The sequence below is a fragment of the Hippocampus guttulatus genome, chromosome 3, assembly GCF_054856545.1.
Source record: "Hippocampus guttulatus isolate MCC_2025c chromosome 3, RoL_Hgut_1.0, whole genome shotgun sequence".
Taxonomy (NCBI): Eukaryota; Metazoa; Chordata; class Actinopteri; order Syngnathiformes; family Syngnathidae; genus Hippocampus; species Hippocampus guttulatus.
The window spans coordinates 28,606,119-28,623,362 of NC_141263.1; the positions used below are offsets into that span (position 1 = coordinate 28,606,119).

At 49.0% G+C, this 17,244-nt stretch overlaps 2 protein-coding genes across 2 annotated transcripts; one reads left to right on the forward strand and one right to left on the reverse strand.

Moving 5' to 3' along the window:
* Positions 1 to 2,431: 2,431 nt before the first annotated feature.
* On the reverse strand, positions 2,432 to 4,632 carry LOC147208114 (uncharacterized protein F13E9.13, mitochondrial). The gene is made up of 6 exons (XM_086106765.1): positions 4,523 to 4,632; positions 4,264 to 4,346; positions 3,543 to 3,723; positions 3,151 to 3,301; positions 2,878 to 3,005; positions 2,432 to 2,754 (listed from the first exon to the last, which is right to left on the reverse strand). The coding sequence occupies exons 1-6, from the start codon at positions 4,593 to 4,595 to the stop codon at positions 2,558 to 2,560; spliced, it is 813 nt and encodes a 270-aa protein (XP_085962891.1). The 5' UTR covers positions 4,596 to 4,632; the 3' UTR covers positions 2,432 to 2,557.
* A 682-nt stretch (positions 4,633 to 5,314) lies between these two features.
* On the forward strand, positions 5,315 to 16,055 carry ccne1 (cyclin E1). The gene is made up of 12 exons (XM_086107964.1): positions 5,315 to 5,692; positions 6,174 to 6,225; positions 6,404 to 6,497; positions 6,639 to 6,701; positions 7,791 to 7,966; positions 8,616 to 8,751; positions 9,190 to 9,336; positions 9,964 to 10,059; positions 10,142 to 10,276; positions 14,150 to 14,261; positions 14,328 to 14,485; positions 15,388 to 16,055. Exons 2-12 carry the CDS (start codon positions 6,212 to 6,214, stop codon positions 15,565 to 15,567), a joined length of 1,311 nt encoding a protein of 436 aa, XP_085964090.1. The 5' UTR covers positions 5,315 to 5,692; positions 6,174 to 6,211; the 3' UTR covers positions 15,568 to 16,055.
* Positions 16,056 to 17,244: the final 1,189 nt, after the last annotated feature.

The following is a 17,244-nucleotide window of genomic DNA, read 5'->3' on the forward strand; positions in this document are numbered from 1 at the left end:
TAATACTTTACAATTAGACCAGACACCACACGCGCACACACATGCCATCCATCTCCCTTACCGCACGCATGCTCGCACTCACACGCATGCACGCGCACGCGGGAAATAGAGAATGCACTTGGTCAAACGTTGCAGGAGGTTTTTGGAAACACGTCTGAAAGGTAGAACGCTTTCAAAATATCATGAAATGAAAAAAAAAATGTTTTCAGTCTTTAATTCTGCATTCGTCGCTTTTATGCTTATTTTTCCATGTTGTTTTTTCTTGAAAATGTTTACGTTCGGGTTGTGGATGGGCATCAGTCAAACGCCATCATGACTCGAGTCATTAATAAACCAAACAAAAGTGATCGCACTCATTCTTGCTTTATTATTTATTAAAAGCTAAGGATACAAATCTAGTGCAAATATTATTGAACGCGTTCGGGTTTTCTATTTTGCGTCGTCACTTAGCTATCATTAAATTGTTCAATGACAATTTGAGGTTGAAACAGGCTTGATTTTTTTTTTTTAAATACGGTATTATTCAAAGATTTCAAAAAATGTCCTCTCAAGCCTGGATAAAAAAAAATGCTCAGATGTATAAATTGTGCCATCTTTTTACTTATTCAACACTAAATGTCAAGAGTCATTATACTTTGATAAATAATTGCCCATTTACGAGCTGTCAGGCTGCTGAATAAAAATAACAACAATAATAATAATAATAATAATTAAATGATGTGAAAAACAATTGTAAGTAGCACTGCGATTGATCCATTTTGTATTTATAATACACTTAATTGAACGGTGTTTGTTTGTTTTTTCTTCTTTCTACCCACATTCTTGCTGCTGGAGGCTGTAAATTTCCCCAGTGTGGGACAAATAAAGGATATCTTATCTTATACAAATGTACACGTTAAAAAAAAATCATCCAATGAAAATAGGCAAAAAAAAATGTGCAACATGTGTTAGACGGATGAAAAAAAGGTGTATCGCGTCATCATAAAGACGGTGTAGTGTACAATTTTATGAAATGATTACTTCTTCAATATTTGCTGCGTTACTCGGGGCAAAGGAACAAATACAAACAAAATGAGCAATGCCGGTCGATTGTTTGGTGTGTAGCGCCATCTTGTGAACTATAGGAGAACTGCAGCGTGCCTCCCTCATGAGACAAAATGAAGCCCATCGGCCGTGACGTCACGCGTACCGAGTACGGTGGCAAAGAGCTGCCGGCACCACAAACAACGACGTGTGGCTCGAATTATGAATTATTATTAAGGTGGCTTGAATTATGATTCTAGTCCCGTAATGCAACTCGTGCTACCACCCTGCAAACAAAATAAGACGACTAGATTCCTCATCTTCATCTTGGTAGAGTTTCCTGTTTTGGTTTTTTGTTTTTTTCCCCCTCGAGCTCAACTGCCGGTTGTTGATTGTGTCACATCACCACAAAGACAAAGTGATCCTATCAAACGCGTTTGATGTCGACATAAGGCCGGCAGACGGAGACCGATCTTCAACAACTGAGATGAACACCTTCAACGAAAACGAGGCGAGATGGCGCAGGTTTGACTCTCATGAACTCTCAGACGCCCTCCTGACCGTCGCGTTTTGAGTCCGAGACCGTGGACGTCGTTCGCCGTAAGGCCACGAAGAGACGACGTTTCGCCTCTCATCTGAGAAGGCTTCATCACTTGATGTAACAACCCGCCCGAGGACGATTTCCGCTCCAATTGGGAGGAGCTGGTATCATTCTTTTGGGATGCAAAACGACAGTCATTAAAATGTGATGAATGGTTGGGTGGGAACGAAACGGCCTCATGAAAATCCTATCCCGTTGCAAATAGGCCTCAGCTCGTCAAAAGAGACGTGCGTCTGGACGCGCGTCTCCTTCCACCTTCACGCAAAAGGCCTTGCTCGCTTCTCCGTCACATCATCGGCCTTGTCCTGCATGATTATCGACACATCGTTGTCCTCTGAATGTATTTGCCGGACAAAAAAACAAAAGTCGAGTGGCGAGTGACTCTTGAGTCACTTCTGAATGACTATTTTTCATCAGAGGATGATCCACGATAGCAATGTGACAATTCCGACATTGCCCCAAATGATCACTTTGACTAAAACAACAATCATGTCCATCGTTACGACTTTCAACATTCCGGATGGAGCACTCGTGAAACAAACAGCACAACCGCTTCCGCGGGCACACGAGGCATTTTCTCAAGAATATCAAAAATATTCGGGAGACACAGATGACTGCGCATGACACGGCATTTATCAAGCTATCTATCTATCTATTTATTTGTCGTCCGTGAAGTCAACTGATTGAAAGAGAGTCCGGCGGTCAAAGTAACGTTCCTTCTTAAAATGACTCAAGTAGGCTGTATGTTGCATTCAAAGTACCCGGACAGGGAAAATGTATCCAAAAAGTGACTTTTGAGACGTCAACGCAAGCAGCAAAACACAAATTGTATTTATGGTCATTTCAGTTGGTGCAGCTGCTCGTGAGCACAAGACAACCAAGCAAGGCGGAGACATGCGCATGGCCCGGTCCAGGGGAGGCCTTTCTTCAGGGTCAATCGCTTTCTCGGAGGCGTCTCATCTTGGTCATGAAGTTGTTGACGCACTTTACGTTCAGCGCGTTGCTCCACGAGCCGCCGCTTTTGAAATGCGAGCCCACGATGAGGCCGCTGGCGCCGAGGTAGCGGTCCGCGTTGTCGTGAGTCACGCCGGAACCCACCAGGACCGGGAGACTCACTGCCCGTCTTACCTCTTGAGCGGGATGACAAAGCACGGGAAGGGAGGCTCGCCGTGCGTCAAGTGGACAAAATGGAGGTTTTGTCAAGAGAACGCCTCTGGGCCGGTCAGCCGGCCCATCGGCACGCCGTTACGCACCAGTGAGCTCTTTGGGGTCAGCCTGGGCTCCCGTGGACTTTCCGGTCAGGATGAGGCCGTCCGACAGAAAGAACTCTGCGGCTCGGGCCGTCTCGGCCACGCTCACGTCCGACGTCAGAGCGTGAGCGCTGTGGTCAGATGTCGCCGCGCACGCACGCAGTCAGCATTTTCGATTTATTGCTTTGCAGATGTAGAATTAGGGGGAGATTTATTCCTGCTTGTTTTTAGAGGTAAATTTATAGTCACTATTTGTCGTCATTTAAGAGGAGTTACCTGTGTTTCTTCTTGATGTCCGTGAGGACGAGGATGTCCTCCGCTCCGACGCTCTTGCGGTACCTCAGAAGTTCTCCGGCACAAGCGTTGACCAAACCCTCGTCGGCCACGTGTGAAAACACAAAGCCCTCCGCCCGGATGAAGTGGGCGCCTGACGCCACAACAACGGGGACACAGGAGCACGCTGTTACCTCTACGGTCCAACACAATCTGCTCTCGCGCGCTTGACTGACCACACTGCCATAGAATTCATCGTTTGCCGACTCAATCCAACCCGTACTAACTCGATGGACCAATTGATCATGCTTGTAAATAACAGCTCAAGTGAGTGACTAGCGCTGACCCCGAGTTTGTCCACATTTTTCCAGAATTGAGCTAGCGAACGGGATCACCTGATGCAAGAGCGACGGCGAGCGCCTGCTGGTTGGCGGCGGACAGAATCTGTACGCCGACGGGGATGGACGGACAGACATTCCTCACCGCCACGCACACGGATGTCATGCACGCGCTCACCTCAGGACCCGGTGACAGCGAGTACGGGACGTCGTGCATGTTCTCCACTATCACACCGTCCTACAGAGGCAAAGGAAGAGTTATTGAGAGCAGGTTCACAAGATTGAATGAAAAGATAAAAATCAACCTGGAATTCCAATACAAACAAAAAGTTGAAACGTAACACAGGCGTGACAAAATGTATACGGTGGATATAAACGCCTTCTCAAACATCCAAACTTGATTCGGAGTTAATCACTGGCACTTTAAATGGTGGCAGGTGTCTTGTGGCTCCCTTTTAACATGACTCAATGTGCTTTGTGTCATTTCTAAAGACGGCCACATCCCATTTATGAAGGTGTGCTGGGATAGGCTCCAGCACCCCCTGCGACCCTTGTGAGGATGAAGCGGTTCAGAAAATGGATGGATGGATAATCTGATGTAAAGGGTGTTAATATGTTCCACTGTTACACGTTCTGCATACCAAGTGGCATGGATTTGCTGAAGAGAAGCGTACAGAGAATAGACCCTTGGGGTACTCCGCACGTGATCTGTCCTTCCTCGGAGTGAAGAACACGAATGGAGGGATTGGTATTTTGTGAGAGGGAACCTGCAGCTTACCAGTCCTGCGTTGCGGTATACGCTTGCCTCCCAACAGGCTTCCTCAATGATTTGGGACATTTTCAAGCATCCAAGTGGAGAGCCTGTCAAATGTTGGACATCATTGGTTTTCCCATAGGAAATAATGAAAATCGACCATGTTTATTCCAGGGTCGCAAAATGAACGGTGGTACGGTCATGCAATAAACAATACAATGCATCTTTATTTCTATGGTCACGCTGATACATTTAGGTACTAAATGTAATCAATCGGTGTTACCCGGTAAAGCCTTCACGTGGATCATTCCAATAATGACACATTTTAGACGTCCAAAGAGGTCCAACCACTTCATGTTTATCACTGTGCTGTGTGCAGCGGCCAAGGGAGCAAAGAACGTTTTTGTCACGTGACCGTCTCATAGTTCACAGACGTTTGACACCCAACTAACACAGAGAAATCGAGGCGCTTATGTTAACTTACAAACTTATGTTTTTGTTTTTGTTTTCTGTGAGGAGCAGTTTTACTCATCAATGACTCACGGTTCTTAGAGGAGACTGTTATTGGGAAAATGCGTGTGTTCTGTCATTTTGGCTGAAAGTTCCACATACCGGGTACATGTTAATTGTGGGTGCATTGGCGAGAAAAAAAAGTTGTTAATGCAGTCTGAATAATTTCTAACTCTGGCAACAAAAGGGCCAACTTGACGACAATTAGGACGCTTGCTAAATGGGGGACAGACGCTTCATCTGGCAACCCGCGGCAGAAATTGGCGCTACGGCGGAAAAGCTAACCTCGTCAAACTTGGCTCTGCAGTCGTGAAAGATCCATCGCGCCCACCGTGGCGGCGAGCCACAATCCTCCCCGAGAGTCACCGAGCCGCATCGCTGCGCTTGTCACTCACATAACCGTCGTTTTTGTCTTAAACGGCACTGAAAGTGCACCGACTCGGCGCTTTGTTTACATCTGACAAACTAGCCACGCGGTGCCGGCTACTTCCGCCTCCTTAGCTCCGCCCACGCAGCTGTCACCCGACCGTCACGCCTCCCTGCTTTTACCGGCCAAAATTCGCACCAAACGCCACTTTAGGAGCCCCTCGCTTCACTCCTCGAAACTTATCCCGAGCCAAAGTGTTCGTTTGCGGCTGTTGAGCGACCCGGCGGCGCGTTCCGAGGCGGAAGAAGGTCGTCGGGAGGCGGGGAAGAACACGTTTGAGCGCCAAGTTAAATCGCCTCCTCCCCGCTTGACCTGACCGAGGCGCGCCCGCCTGCCGCCCCGCTCATTGCGACCCGCCGCCGGCCTGCTGCCACCACGCTGACGCGGAGCTCCTCCGAGACGACGAAAGCCACCCATCGCCTCCTTCATCGATGCACTGACCGATTGATCCATCGATTCAGTTCATGCTCGACATTGATTGTGACCGCGAGTGAACTTCAAGAGCAGCATCTTGAGGTGAGTACAACGAGCTAATCCGGCTAAGTGTCGGATTTAAGCATTTGAACGAGAAAGAAAGGCCACGATAATAAACTGCAGAGCTTTAGTGGACTATTTCTAATCTTTATTTGAGTTGGGTTTAGTGTTATTTGTGCAAAATGGTCTGCGATGCAGCTGTGTCGGCCATCATGCTGAATCGAGCCAGATGTCCAAAGTTTGAGAACGAAAATGAACACGTTACCGGGACAAATGTGCACAATCGGGTCATTCCCTGGATAGTTTGACGTGTTTCGTGACACGATGCGGCGTTTGGTGAGCGCATGTGTCGCTTTGGGCCACTTTGGGCAACTCTAAACGTCGCCAGGCTTCTTTCTCGTTTGCCCGCCAGGACGAGTTGGGCTTTGTCAGCTGAGCGTGGGGGTTGGGAGTGTGCTCGTGTTCTCTCTTAAAACTCCCCCCCCCCCCCCCCCCAATAATTCGGAAACACTTTTCCTCGCAGGTTGACTCCCAAGAAGAATCACCAACCCCGGGACTAGAATGCTGGGAAGTCGGTGAGTGCTCATTTGTTGTTGTCTCCCACTCATCGTCAGCGCCAAAGTTTAGCCTACTCGGCTAGTTAGCTTGCGGCTAAAGCACTTTCGTCTCGTTTGTTGGAGCTCGCCAGCGCGCCCCATTCGCACTTTACTGACAACTTTGTGCTCTTCTGTGTCTATTCCTCTCGTCTTTCAGGGAAGTCACTGATCAAGATGCCCAGTGTGTTGCTAGCGAGGCGGCCAACGTCAAGACGGCAAGGCCGAGGAAGAGGAAAGCAGATGTTGCCATTGTGAGTGGAGCCCCCTCTCTCTCTGTCTGTCTGTATGTCTGTCTGTCTCTTTCTCTCTCTTTATCTGGAAAAAGACACATTTACACTTAGCAACACTCCAAGCATGGAATGTCGAACTGACCTGAATTTATTTGACTGCAGTATTTACAAGATGTGGATGAGGACGCGGCAGAGATGACCAAGAAGAAGCAGCGAGACTGTGAGGTAAAACCTTAAGACGGGAACACGTGTTTGTCGCATAGAAGAATGCCCAATAAAAGACGGGGAGAAAAATCTGGGGTGTTGGGGCCAAGTTGGGGTCCCACTCAACAAATTGATTACGGCTTTCCAGATCATCATCATCATCAGATCATCTGTGCTGTGTGTTACGCATACAGCACATTTGACAATAAAGTTCTATCCAATCCAATCAAGCCCAAATTTGACCGACGCATTTCCCATCCCGCTCCCCAAAGTAATATTTCCCATAGAGATCCATTGAATTTAAAATCACCTGGGCACTGGCCTCCCGCCAGTGTGATAGTAAGTCAAAAGTGGCAGGAACTATGCTCCTAAGATAATGCAAAGTATTTAATCTGATCCAGTACAGTAATACGCATGCCGATGATAACTTTTCGCAGTCTTCTATGCTTCCATCTGCCATGGACACAAAATGGCTTCCGGGCCAAGTGGTCCAGAGGCAATACCCGAGCTGGGACGACGGCAATATAAAAGGAGTGAGACGTTTCACACTCACCTTTCCGGCTATTTTGTTTGTTTAGGTCTGAGTGGAGCATTTGAGTAAATCGTCGTTAGCACGTTTCTGAGTTCCAAGCAGCCCTGAAGAATTCCAGCGGCATGACAATTGAACGATTTTACATGATTGGGGTTGATTGGGGATCAGGGCCGATCATGTGATTTTCAGTTGATCAGTATCGGCTGAAAATCATCAAGCTTTTCATTTCTCTTCATTCTTACATATCGCCAAGTGGCAAAATAATGCAGACTGAGAACAAAGACGAGTGGAATTTTTCATTTTATTTTTTGGAATTTGTATTTATCAAGAGAGGCTATAGAAATGTTTTTTTTGCATCATCATTTAATGCCGCAAAAAGGTTTCCGTTTGCTTTGTTCGAGCTACTGCTGCGGTCGACTTGTATGAAAAGATGTCATGTGGGGATGTCTTTATACACACGCACACACGTACACTCCCCCAACCCCCTCAAAAAAAAAAAAAAAAAAAAGGCCACCGAGCCAATTTCTTGAGAGTGCGACGTCCAAATGTCACATTTTCCCTGTGTTGTATCTGCGAAGGCGGCCTGGCGTTCCAAGGAGGTTGCGTACGCAAGTCCTGCGCGCGGGTCGTCCACGCTGGATGGCAAAGACCAGCGTGAGCAGCAGATCACCTTGATCAACGCCGGCTTCCCGCACTACAACCTCACCAACGTCTTTGCTACGCCCGTACATTGCGCGCCGCTGCCTGCGCTCTGGTCCGTACGCAACGTCACAGCTGCACTACTGCGCGCACACACAAACAAATGCATGTACAACTTCTTGTAGTCCTCCTTGTGCTGAGCTTTTATGCCGGTAATATTCATAGTTGTGCTTCCTATACCTTAGACTGTTACTTAAACGAAATCTTTTGTGCTATGTTAGTACCGTCGTGCTATACTTGACTTGCTACGACTACGACTTCTGACGGCAGAACTTTTTTACTTTTATTGCCGCTCCTACTACTTTTAGCAGCACTCCTCCTGTAGTACGACGACTTCTTCCGCCACGAGTGTTACCCCTATTGTACTTTTTAAGCTCCCCGTCGTACCACTTTTGATAGCATGAATGCTATTACTCCTTGGTGCCAGTAACTACTCTTTTCATACCATTCGATCCTCAACCACTAATTCTATGACGCCTACCTCGCATAGAATTACTCTTTTGTACTATTGCTTCTTATAGCCCTACAATTTGTACCACTACTATTTCTTACGGCACTACCTAGTGTTGGTACTTCTTGTGCTACTAGTCCTTATATTACTTCTTTTACTACTGCTTGTACCATGACTACAGGTTGTCATCCTACGACGACCGCTTCTGCCAAGCTATCCTAAGCTGGGTTTTGTCCCGCGTGTTTGCGTTCAGCTGGGCGAGCAAGGACGTGGTGTGGAACAACATGCTGGCCAAGGATAAGACATACACGCGCAACGTCAACATGATGGCCAAACATCCTCACCTTCAGCCCAAGATGAGAGCTGTGCTTCTCGACTGGCTCATGGAGGTGACCGCGGGCGGGCCGGCTTGTTTCATTGGCCGGGGGGCGGGGGGCGACGTACAATTTGGCTTTGTACGTTCCGAACAAAGCCAAATTCATACAAAGCTATTTTTTAAAGTTTGCCGTCGCGCCGACCAGTCGCTGTGAAGAAATGGGAGACGATCATGTAATGTCACCCGAGGAACTGAGAAGAAGACTCTTGCTACGACTCTGAGCACGCTTGCGTCAAGTTAATTGTCAGTTCGGTCCGAAACGGATCCATAACGCGGAAGGGAGATTTGAACACCCGTTTTGGCTAGCTTCATGCTATATTAGCACCGTCAATATCCTCACAGTCAGTAACGGCGCAGTTGTTCCCGGGGTACCGTGATAAATCGCCGCTCGATCGCACTGCGGAATGTTTGAAGTACTTGACGCCGTTTGTTTTTTTTTTGGGCTCTGGAGGTGAGCGAGGTGTACAAGCTTCACCGCGAGACCTACCACCTGGCTCAGGACTACTTTGACCGCTTCATGGCCACGCAGACCAACGTCTTCAAGTCCACGCTGCAGCTCATCGGAATCAGCTGCCTTTTCATCGCAGCCAAAGTCGAAGTACGCGCCGCATCATCTTGCACTCACTCGCAGTGGTCCTTCGGTATTCTATCAGCTCAGGCGGAGGAACACGTTACTCTGTCTTTTAACGCGAGCCAAAACTTGCTACGATTCCGATCCTTCTGCTCCAACCTTTTCTGCTGATACTTTTTTTTTGCTACTCAGAATCAGAATCATCTTTATTGGCCAAGTATGTAGAACACACAAGGAATTTGTCTCCGGTATAACACGCTGCATTAGTATCATCCTAAACAACAAAATCATTGAACCATTTTAGAGTGACCAGTAGCAGTATTTGTAGTACTACAAATACTTACATATTTGCAAGTATTTGTACATACAAGTCCTTATCCGACTACCGGGGCTTCGACTCGTTCTCATAGAGGACGGCGACTCCTACCATTGTGACTCGCACTTCTGCATCCTCAAGCAGTACTTGTAATACTTCTCGTCCTTCCACTGACACACGACTTCTTTGTCAACTCTGACTTCAAATGTGATTCGTATCAGCCGGTATGATTTGAGGAGTTGTTTATTCGCGTCTGATGCGCGTGGGAGCGGCCCGCATTAGCGGGAGGGCTCGTGATGTGAAGATGGCTCCAAGACCTGATCCCTTTGCCCGGGCAGGAGATGTACCCTCCCAAAGTGCACCAGTTTGCCTACGTGACGGACGAAGCCTGCACCGAGGACGAGATCCTCGGCATGGAGGTCATCATCATGAAGGCGAGTGGCTCCGCTCCGCTCCGCGCCGCGCGTCGCCACGTCTCGGCCCGAGCCTGATGTTTGTTGTCGTCGCCGCGATCAGGAGCTGAAGTGGAGTCTGAGCCCGCAGACGCCCGTCTCCTGGCTCAACGTCTACATGCAGGTGGCCTACCTCAAAGAGTCGGACCAGCTGCTCATCCCCAAATATCCGCAGGCCACCTTTACGCACATCGCCGAGGTGAGAGCTTTCGTTTTTGAATCGATTGCTTTTTATTCGAGTTGTTGTTGTTTCTTATGAGACAAACGTGTGGGGAATACGAATGTGCTCCAAAATGAACCGGACGTTGACCCTTTCATTTGACTATGAATACTTGATGCGATAGCTGGGTCCAAGCGAACGTGGACGTGTGGTGCTTCGGGAGTTTTTCGGTGCGTCCGTCCACCGCTACCGACGCATTTAGCAGGGTGACTCTTCAGCATCACATTTGAAGGATATTTTCACCGTTTCGAAACACACCGGACTGCCGATGTCACTGGCATAGCCTCTGCGTTATAAACTCAACCCACCCCAATCTGTACTCGGACAGTTGCTTAGAAGGTAGAAGTTCAAAAGCTCGCCCTCTTGGCATTAGCCAATGTTAAAACGAGCCTTTGAAGCTGCCGATACCGATCGTCCATGAGTGTGTGATCAGCCGATACCAATCGCGGGGAATTTTTCATGTTAGAGCTACAACTACCAATTTTTCTTCATCGATTAATCACTTCATTTTTTTTTTTTTTCAATTAATCCGATTTAAAAAAAAAACAAACATTTGTTAAATTTCTATCCCTTTATTATTCAAAAAAAAATGCTTCAAATAGAAGTTGCAGAAAAGGCACACTTTATCATTCAGTCACTATGTTGCTCAGTAACATGCCCGAAAATAGGGGGGAATGTTATTCGATCGGATCATCCCTAGTTCAAACGCGTGTCCAAGTGTCCATCCATCCATCCATCTTCTACCGCTTATCCGGGGCCGGGTCGCGGGGGCAACAGCTTTAGCAGGGAAGCCCAGACTTCCCTCTCCCTAGCTACTTCTTCCAGCTCTCCCCGGGGGATCCCGAGGCGTTCCCAGGCCAGCTGGGTGACATAGTCACTCCAGCGTGTCCTGGGTCTTCCTCGGGGTCTCCTCCCAGTGGGACATGCCCGGAACACCTCACCAGGGAGGCGTTCAGGAGGCATCCGAATCAGATGCCCAAGCCACCTCATCTGGCTCCTCTCGATGTGGAGGAGAAGCGGCTCGACTCTGAGCCCCTCCCGGATGACCGAGCTTCTCACCTTATCTCTAAGGGAGAGCCCGGACACCCTGCGGAGAAAACTCATTTCGGCCGCTTGTATCCGGGATCTCGTTCTTTCGGTCACGACCCATAGCTCGTGACCATAGATGAGGGTTGGAACGTAGATCGACCGGTAAATTGAGAGCTTCGCCCTTCGGCTCAGCTCCTTCTTCACCACGACAGACCGATACAACGTCCGCATCACAGCAGACGCTGCACCGATCCGCCTGTCGATCTCTCGCTCCCTCCTGCCCTCACTCGTGAACAAGACCCCAAGATACTTAAACTCCTCCACTTGGGGCAAGATCTCTCCCCCGACCCGGAGGGGGCACTCCACCCTTTTCCGACTGAGGACCATGGTTTCAGATTTGGAGGTGCTGATTTTCATCCCAACCGCTTCACACTCGGCTGCGAAACGCTCCAGTGAGAGTTGGAGAGCCCCGTTTGAAGGAGCCAACAGCACCACATCATCTGCAAAAAGCAGGGATGCAATACTGAGGCCACCAAAACGGACGCCCTCAACGCTTCGGCTGCGCCTAGAAATTCTGTCCATAAAGATTATGAACAGAATCGGCGACAAAGGGCAGCCTTGGCGGAGTCCTACCCTCACTGGAAACGATTCCGACTTACTGCCGGCAATGCGAACCAAACTCTGACATCGGTGGTATAGTGACCGAATAGCCCGTATCAGGGGGTTCGGTACCCCATACCCACGAAGCACCCCCCACAGAACTCCCCGAGGGACACGGTCAAACGCCTTCTCCAAGTCCACAAAACACATGTAGACTGGTTGGGCGAATTCCCACATACCCTCGAGGACCCTGCTAAGGGTGTAGAGCTGGTCCACTGTTCCACGGCCGGGACGAAAACCACACTGCTCCTCCTCAATCTGAGGCTCGACTTCCTGACGGACCCTCCTCTCCAGCACCCCTGAATAGACCTTACCAGGGAGGCTGAGGAGTGTGATCCCTCTGTAGTTGGAACACACCCTCCGGTCCCCCTTTTTAAAAAGAGGGACTACCACCCCGGTCTGCCAATCCAGAGGCACTCTCCCCGTTGACCACGCGATGTTGCAGAGGCGTGTCAACCAGGACAGCCCCACAACATCCAGAGCCCTGAGGAACTCCGGGCGGATCTCATCCACCCCTGGGGCCCTGCCACCGAGGAGCTTTTTAACCACATCGGTGACTTCAACCACAGAGATAGGAGAGCCCACCTCAGGGTCCTCAGACTCTGCTTCCTCCAAGGAAGACGTGTTGGTGGAGTTGAGGAGGTCTTCGAAGTACTCTGCCCACCGGTTCACAACGTCCCGAGTCGAAGTCAGCAGTGCCCCATCCCCACTGTACACAGTGTTAGTGGTGCACTGCTTCCCCCTCCTGAGACGTCGGATGGTGGACCAGAATTTCCTCGAAGCCGTCCGGAAGTCGGCTTCCATGGCCTCACCGAACTCTTCCCACGCTCGGGTTTTTGCCTCGGCGACCACCGAAGCTGCGTTCCGCTTGGCCAGTCGATACCCGTCAGCTGCCTCTGGGGTCCCACAGGCCATAAAGGCTCGATAGGACTCCTTCTTCAGCTTGACGGCATCCCTTACTGCTGGTGTCCACCAGCGAGTACGAGGGTTGCCGCCACGACAGGCACCAACCACTTTACGGCCACAACTCAGATTGGCCGCCTCAACAATAGAGGCACGGAACATGGTCCACTCGGACTCAATGTCCCCCGTCTCCCCCGAAACATGGGAAAAGCTCTGTCGGAGGTGGGAGTTGAAACTCCTTCTGACAGGGGATTCCGCCAGACGCTCCCAACAAACCCTCACAATACGTTTGGGTCTGCCAGGACGGACCGGCATCTTTCCCCACCATCGGAGCCTACTCACCACCAGGTGGTGATCAGTTGACAGCTCCGCCCCTCTCTTCACCCGAGTGTCCAAAACATGCGGCCGCAAATCCGATGATACAACCACAAGGTCGATCATCGAACTACGGCCCAGGGTGTCCTGGTGCCAAGTGCACATATGGACACCCTTATGTTTGAACAAGGTGTTCGTTATGGACAGTCCGTGACGAGCACAGAAGTCCAATAACAAAACACCACTCGAGTTCTGATCGGGGGGGCCGTTCCTCCCAATCACGCCCCTCCAGGTCTCACTGTCATTGCCCACGTGAGCATTGAAGTCCCCCAGCAGAACAAGGGAGTCCCCAGCAGGAGTACTCTCCAGCACACCCTCCAAGGACTCCAAAAAGGGTGGGTATGCTGAGCTGCCGTTTGGTGCATATGCACAAACAACAGTCAGGACCCGTCCCCCCACCCGAAGGCGGAGGGAAGCAACCCTCTCGTCTACCGGTGTGAACCCCAATGTACAGGCACTGAGCCGGGGTGCAATGAGTATGCCCACACCTGCTCTGCGCCTCTCACCATGAGCAACTCCAGAGTGGAAGAGAGTCCAACCCCTCTCGAGAGAACTAGTACCAGAACCCAGGCTGTGTGTGGAGGCAAGTCCGACTATATCCAGTCGGAACTTCTCTACCTCACACACCAGCTCGGGCTCCTTCCCTGCCAGAGAGGTGACATTCCATGTCCCAAGAGCTAGCTTCTGCAGCCGAGGATCGGACCGCCAGGGTCCCCGCCTTTGGCTGCCGCCCAGCTCGCATTGCACCCGACCCCTTTGACCCCTCCCACGGGTGGTGAGACCATGAGAAGGAGGACCCACGTTGCCTCTTCGGGCTGTCCAAGTGTCTTCATCCTATTTTCATACATGACCTTTTTTGTGTGTGTGTGCATTTTGCATGTGCAGCTCCTGGATGTGTGCATGCTCGACATGCGCTGCCTGGAATTCTCCAACGGCGTCTTGGCCGCCTCGGCCCTCTTCCACTTCTCGTCTCTGGAGCTGGTCGAGAACGTGTCGGGTACGTCAAAGCGACCTCATCCTCGCCCCGCTCCCTCGCTAACCGCCGCCCTTGGGTTTTGTGTAGCCTTAAAAAGGGCGGAGCTGGAGGAATGCGTGCGGTGGATGGTGCCGTTCGCCGTGGCGCTGCGCGAGTCGGGCGGCTCGCCCATGAAGACCTTCTCCGGCGTGGCCGCCGAAGACGTGCACAACATCCAGACGCATGCCCCCTACCTGACCTGGCTGGTAAGTCCGCCTCCACTCGAGCGGACCGCTCTGTATGATCGGCAGCGTGAATAGCGAGCCTACCGCAAGGCGTCTATCAACGCCAGAAATAGTCAGCTGTGATGTTTATGTGCCATTCGGAGCAGTCCGTACAGCTGCTGCAAATATAAGCGCTGTGTCAAATAAACGCCAGCAATATGAACGACCGCATTAGGCATGGTCCCATTTAGCGTTTTGAGAGTCTAGTTTTGTTTTAAAAAGTCAGCGTTTCAGTAACCGCTCATACGGCGCATCACCGGTCAGGGTAAGGGGACAAAATGCCATTGGTTGCTTGCAAAAAAAAAAAAAAAAAGTTTTAGAATTGCGCTGGGGAGTACTACTTGGCGCCCTTCGGACAACGTGAGTAGCCCGTGGGTCCGTTGTGAAAATAGCTCTCCAGTGATTGGACACTGACTTAAAAATTAAAACAAGACGTTCACATGGTGCACGTTTCTCCTGGAGCAAGTATTCTGCTGAAAAATAAGATTGCGCTCAATGGGGAAAAATGTTATTTTTGTTTCCCCTAATCCTGAAAAAAATCATTTTGAACTTTAGTTTTAATATTGTGATTCCGCGATAGTTTTGCTCAGTTATTATAGCATCAGAATCCGGCGGCTCATGCGTTGGCAGCAGCGGCGTGTAGTAGCGAGTCTTCCGCACATGAATAAAATGCCATGGTGCTCTGCTCACGTCATATATGGATGGCCACAGCAGTAAGAAAGTATCAGCATTATGAAGTATAAGCCTACCTACGCATTCATCAGTCGTGGATACGCGACCTTTTAAATGAGAGAAATTGATCCGGAAAATTCGTAAGAATCGGCTTCTGTTCGGCATATGGGTGATACCTGGGTTGACGCGCCCCGTGTCCTGTTGCGGCTCAGGAGAAGGCGGCGTCTTACCAGGACGCGGACTTGGAGCCTCATCGCGGCTGTCAGGTGCCGTCCGGCGTCCTCACGCCGCCTCTTAGCATCGAGAAGACGGACGAACACCCCAAAGCGGCCACCGCCGCGCTACAAGTGCCCCCCAGGATGCGTGCGGCCGAATGGACGCTGGCCCCGTAAAATCCAATTTTTGGGGGGCTTGGGGAGAATGGAATTTCTCCTTTTTAAGGAATCTTTTGGGAGGGGCCAACGGACTGTTCCTGGAGTCTGGAAGACTCCGTGCTGCTACACAGATGGGCTTTGCATCGTGTGTGTGTGTGTGTGTGTGTGTGTGTGTGTCAAATATACAGGAGGGACCATATTCACTTGGCCAACAAAGTAGCTGAGTAGGTCATGCTTCAGAAGCAAAAAGCTGGACGATGGGCTTTGGGTTGTCTGTGTGACATCAGCAAGTCGCAACAGAGAGAGTGGGAGGTCACCCTCAAGCCCACTATCCTGACCCTTGACGTGAGCGACTCGATTATTTTGATTGTATTTAACAAGAACTTTTAGCTTCCCACCCTGAACGTAACCACCACCCCAAAATGTCTTTGGGACTGTTTTTGTTTTTTTTTTTTGGGTGGAGGATGAAATGCTGCTACATATTTTTCATTAAAGATGTTTCTTAAGATGCTTGTGTGGTGCTTGCGTTGTGAGCCGCCATCACATGGACTCAAGCGTGGGCGTGGCGTCCGATGATGGTAACTATGTCTCCCCCTTATGGCCGCCGAATGCATTGCAGACGCAAGATTTGCTTTCCTGCGCACCCGCCACAAGAGTAGTGCTTCCTTCAAATGAAAAATATTGGAATGTAAGTACAAAATAACATCGGAATATATCATGTAGCAATAATAGAGGTAATCCCAAATATGAATGTGGAAAAAATAATTTCACTTTGACATGTACTCTCGCCGTAGTCCTCATCAAATAAGAGTCAGGTTTGTGTTCGAAAATAAAATTACAAGCACAATATAGCAATGATTGTTACATTTTTATTTGTATGTATAAATGATATTCAAAATTGACATTCTGAATTGCATCACCACAGTGTTAATTTAAAAAAACAATAAAAGCAACGTGACATGCGGCTTATAAGGATAAAAAAATAACGATAAAAAAAATACAATTTAGTGTTGTAATACAAAAATCCGATAATCATTGAATCAAATAGACAACTATGAATAAGGATACATTTTAAATGACGACTTGATTTGTTGACAGGAAGTCATACCACCTCACTATGATTTAAGATGAATGAATGAATTTATATTCTCAAGTCAAATCTAAAAGCGTATTTGTGACGTGATTGCCTGCTTCCCTCTTTGGCGCGGCGCTTGCTCGTGTGTTTTTTTTTTCCTTCTTCCTTCAAGTGTCCAGTGGCTCTGCTACGCACGATGCATTGTGACTTGGATCAGTCAGACTTTTTTTCTTCTTGAAAAAGTGATGTTGATGATCATGTGTTATCCTCTGAAAATCTTGATGTTATTCTGACGATCGTCTCATAATGGTTTTTTGTCCCCTTTTTCTGGATCAGTTCTACTCTTGAAAAACTGGGAGAGTTCCCTCATAAGATTCTGATATTATTCTTGAAAGATTCCCGGGGGTTTTTTTCAGGATCAGTATGACTTTTTTTTTTTAAGTGAGGATGAAATTTCTCCATTTTCTGGATGAAGGCCATTCTCATAAGAGGCCGACAGTTATTTGACAATTATTACATTTTTTTTTTCTTGGAGAAATTAGTCTCCAATTTGCTTTTATTAAAAACGACCGATGCTACTTTTTTCTAACATGCCAGAGGCTTTTGTATATGGATGAGTG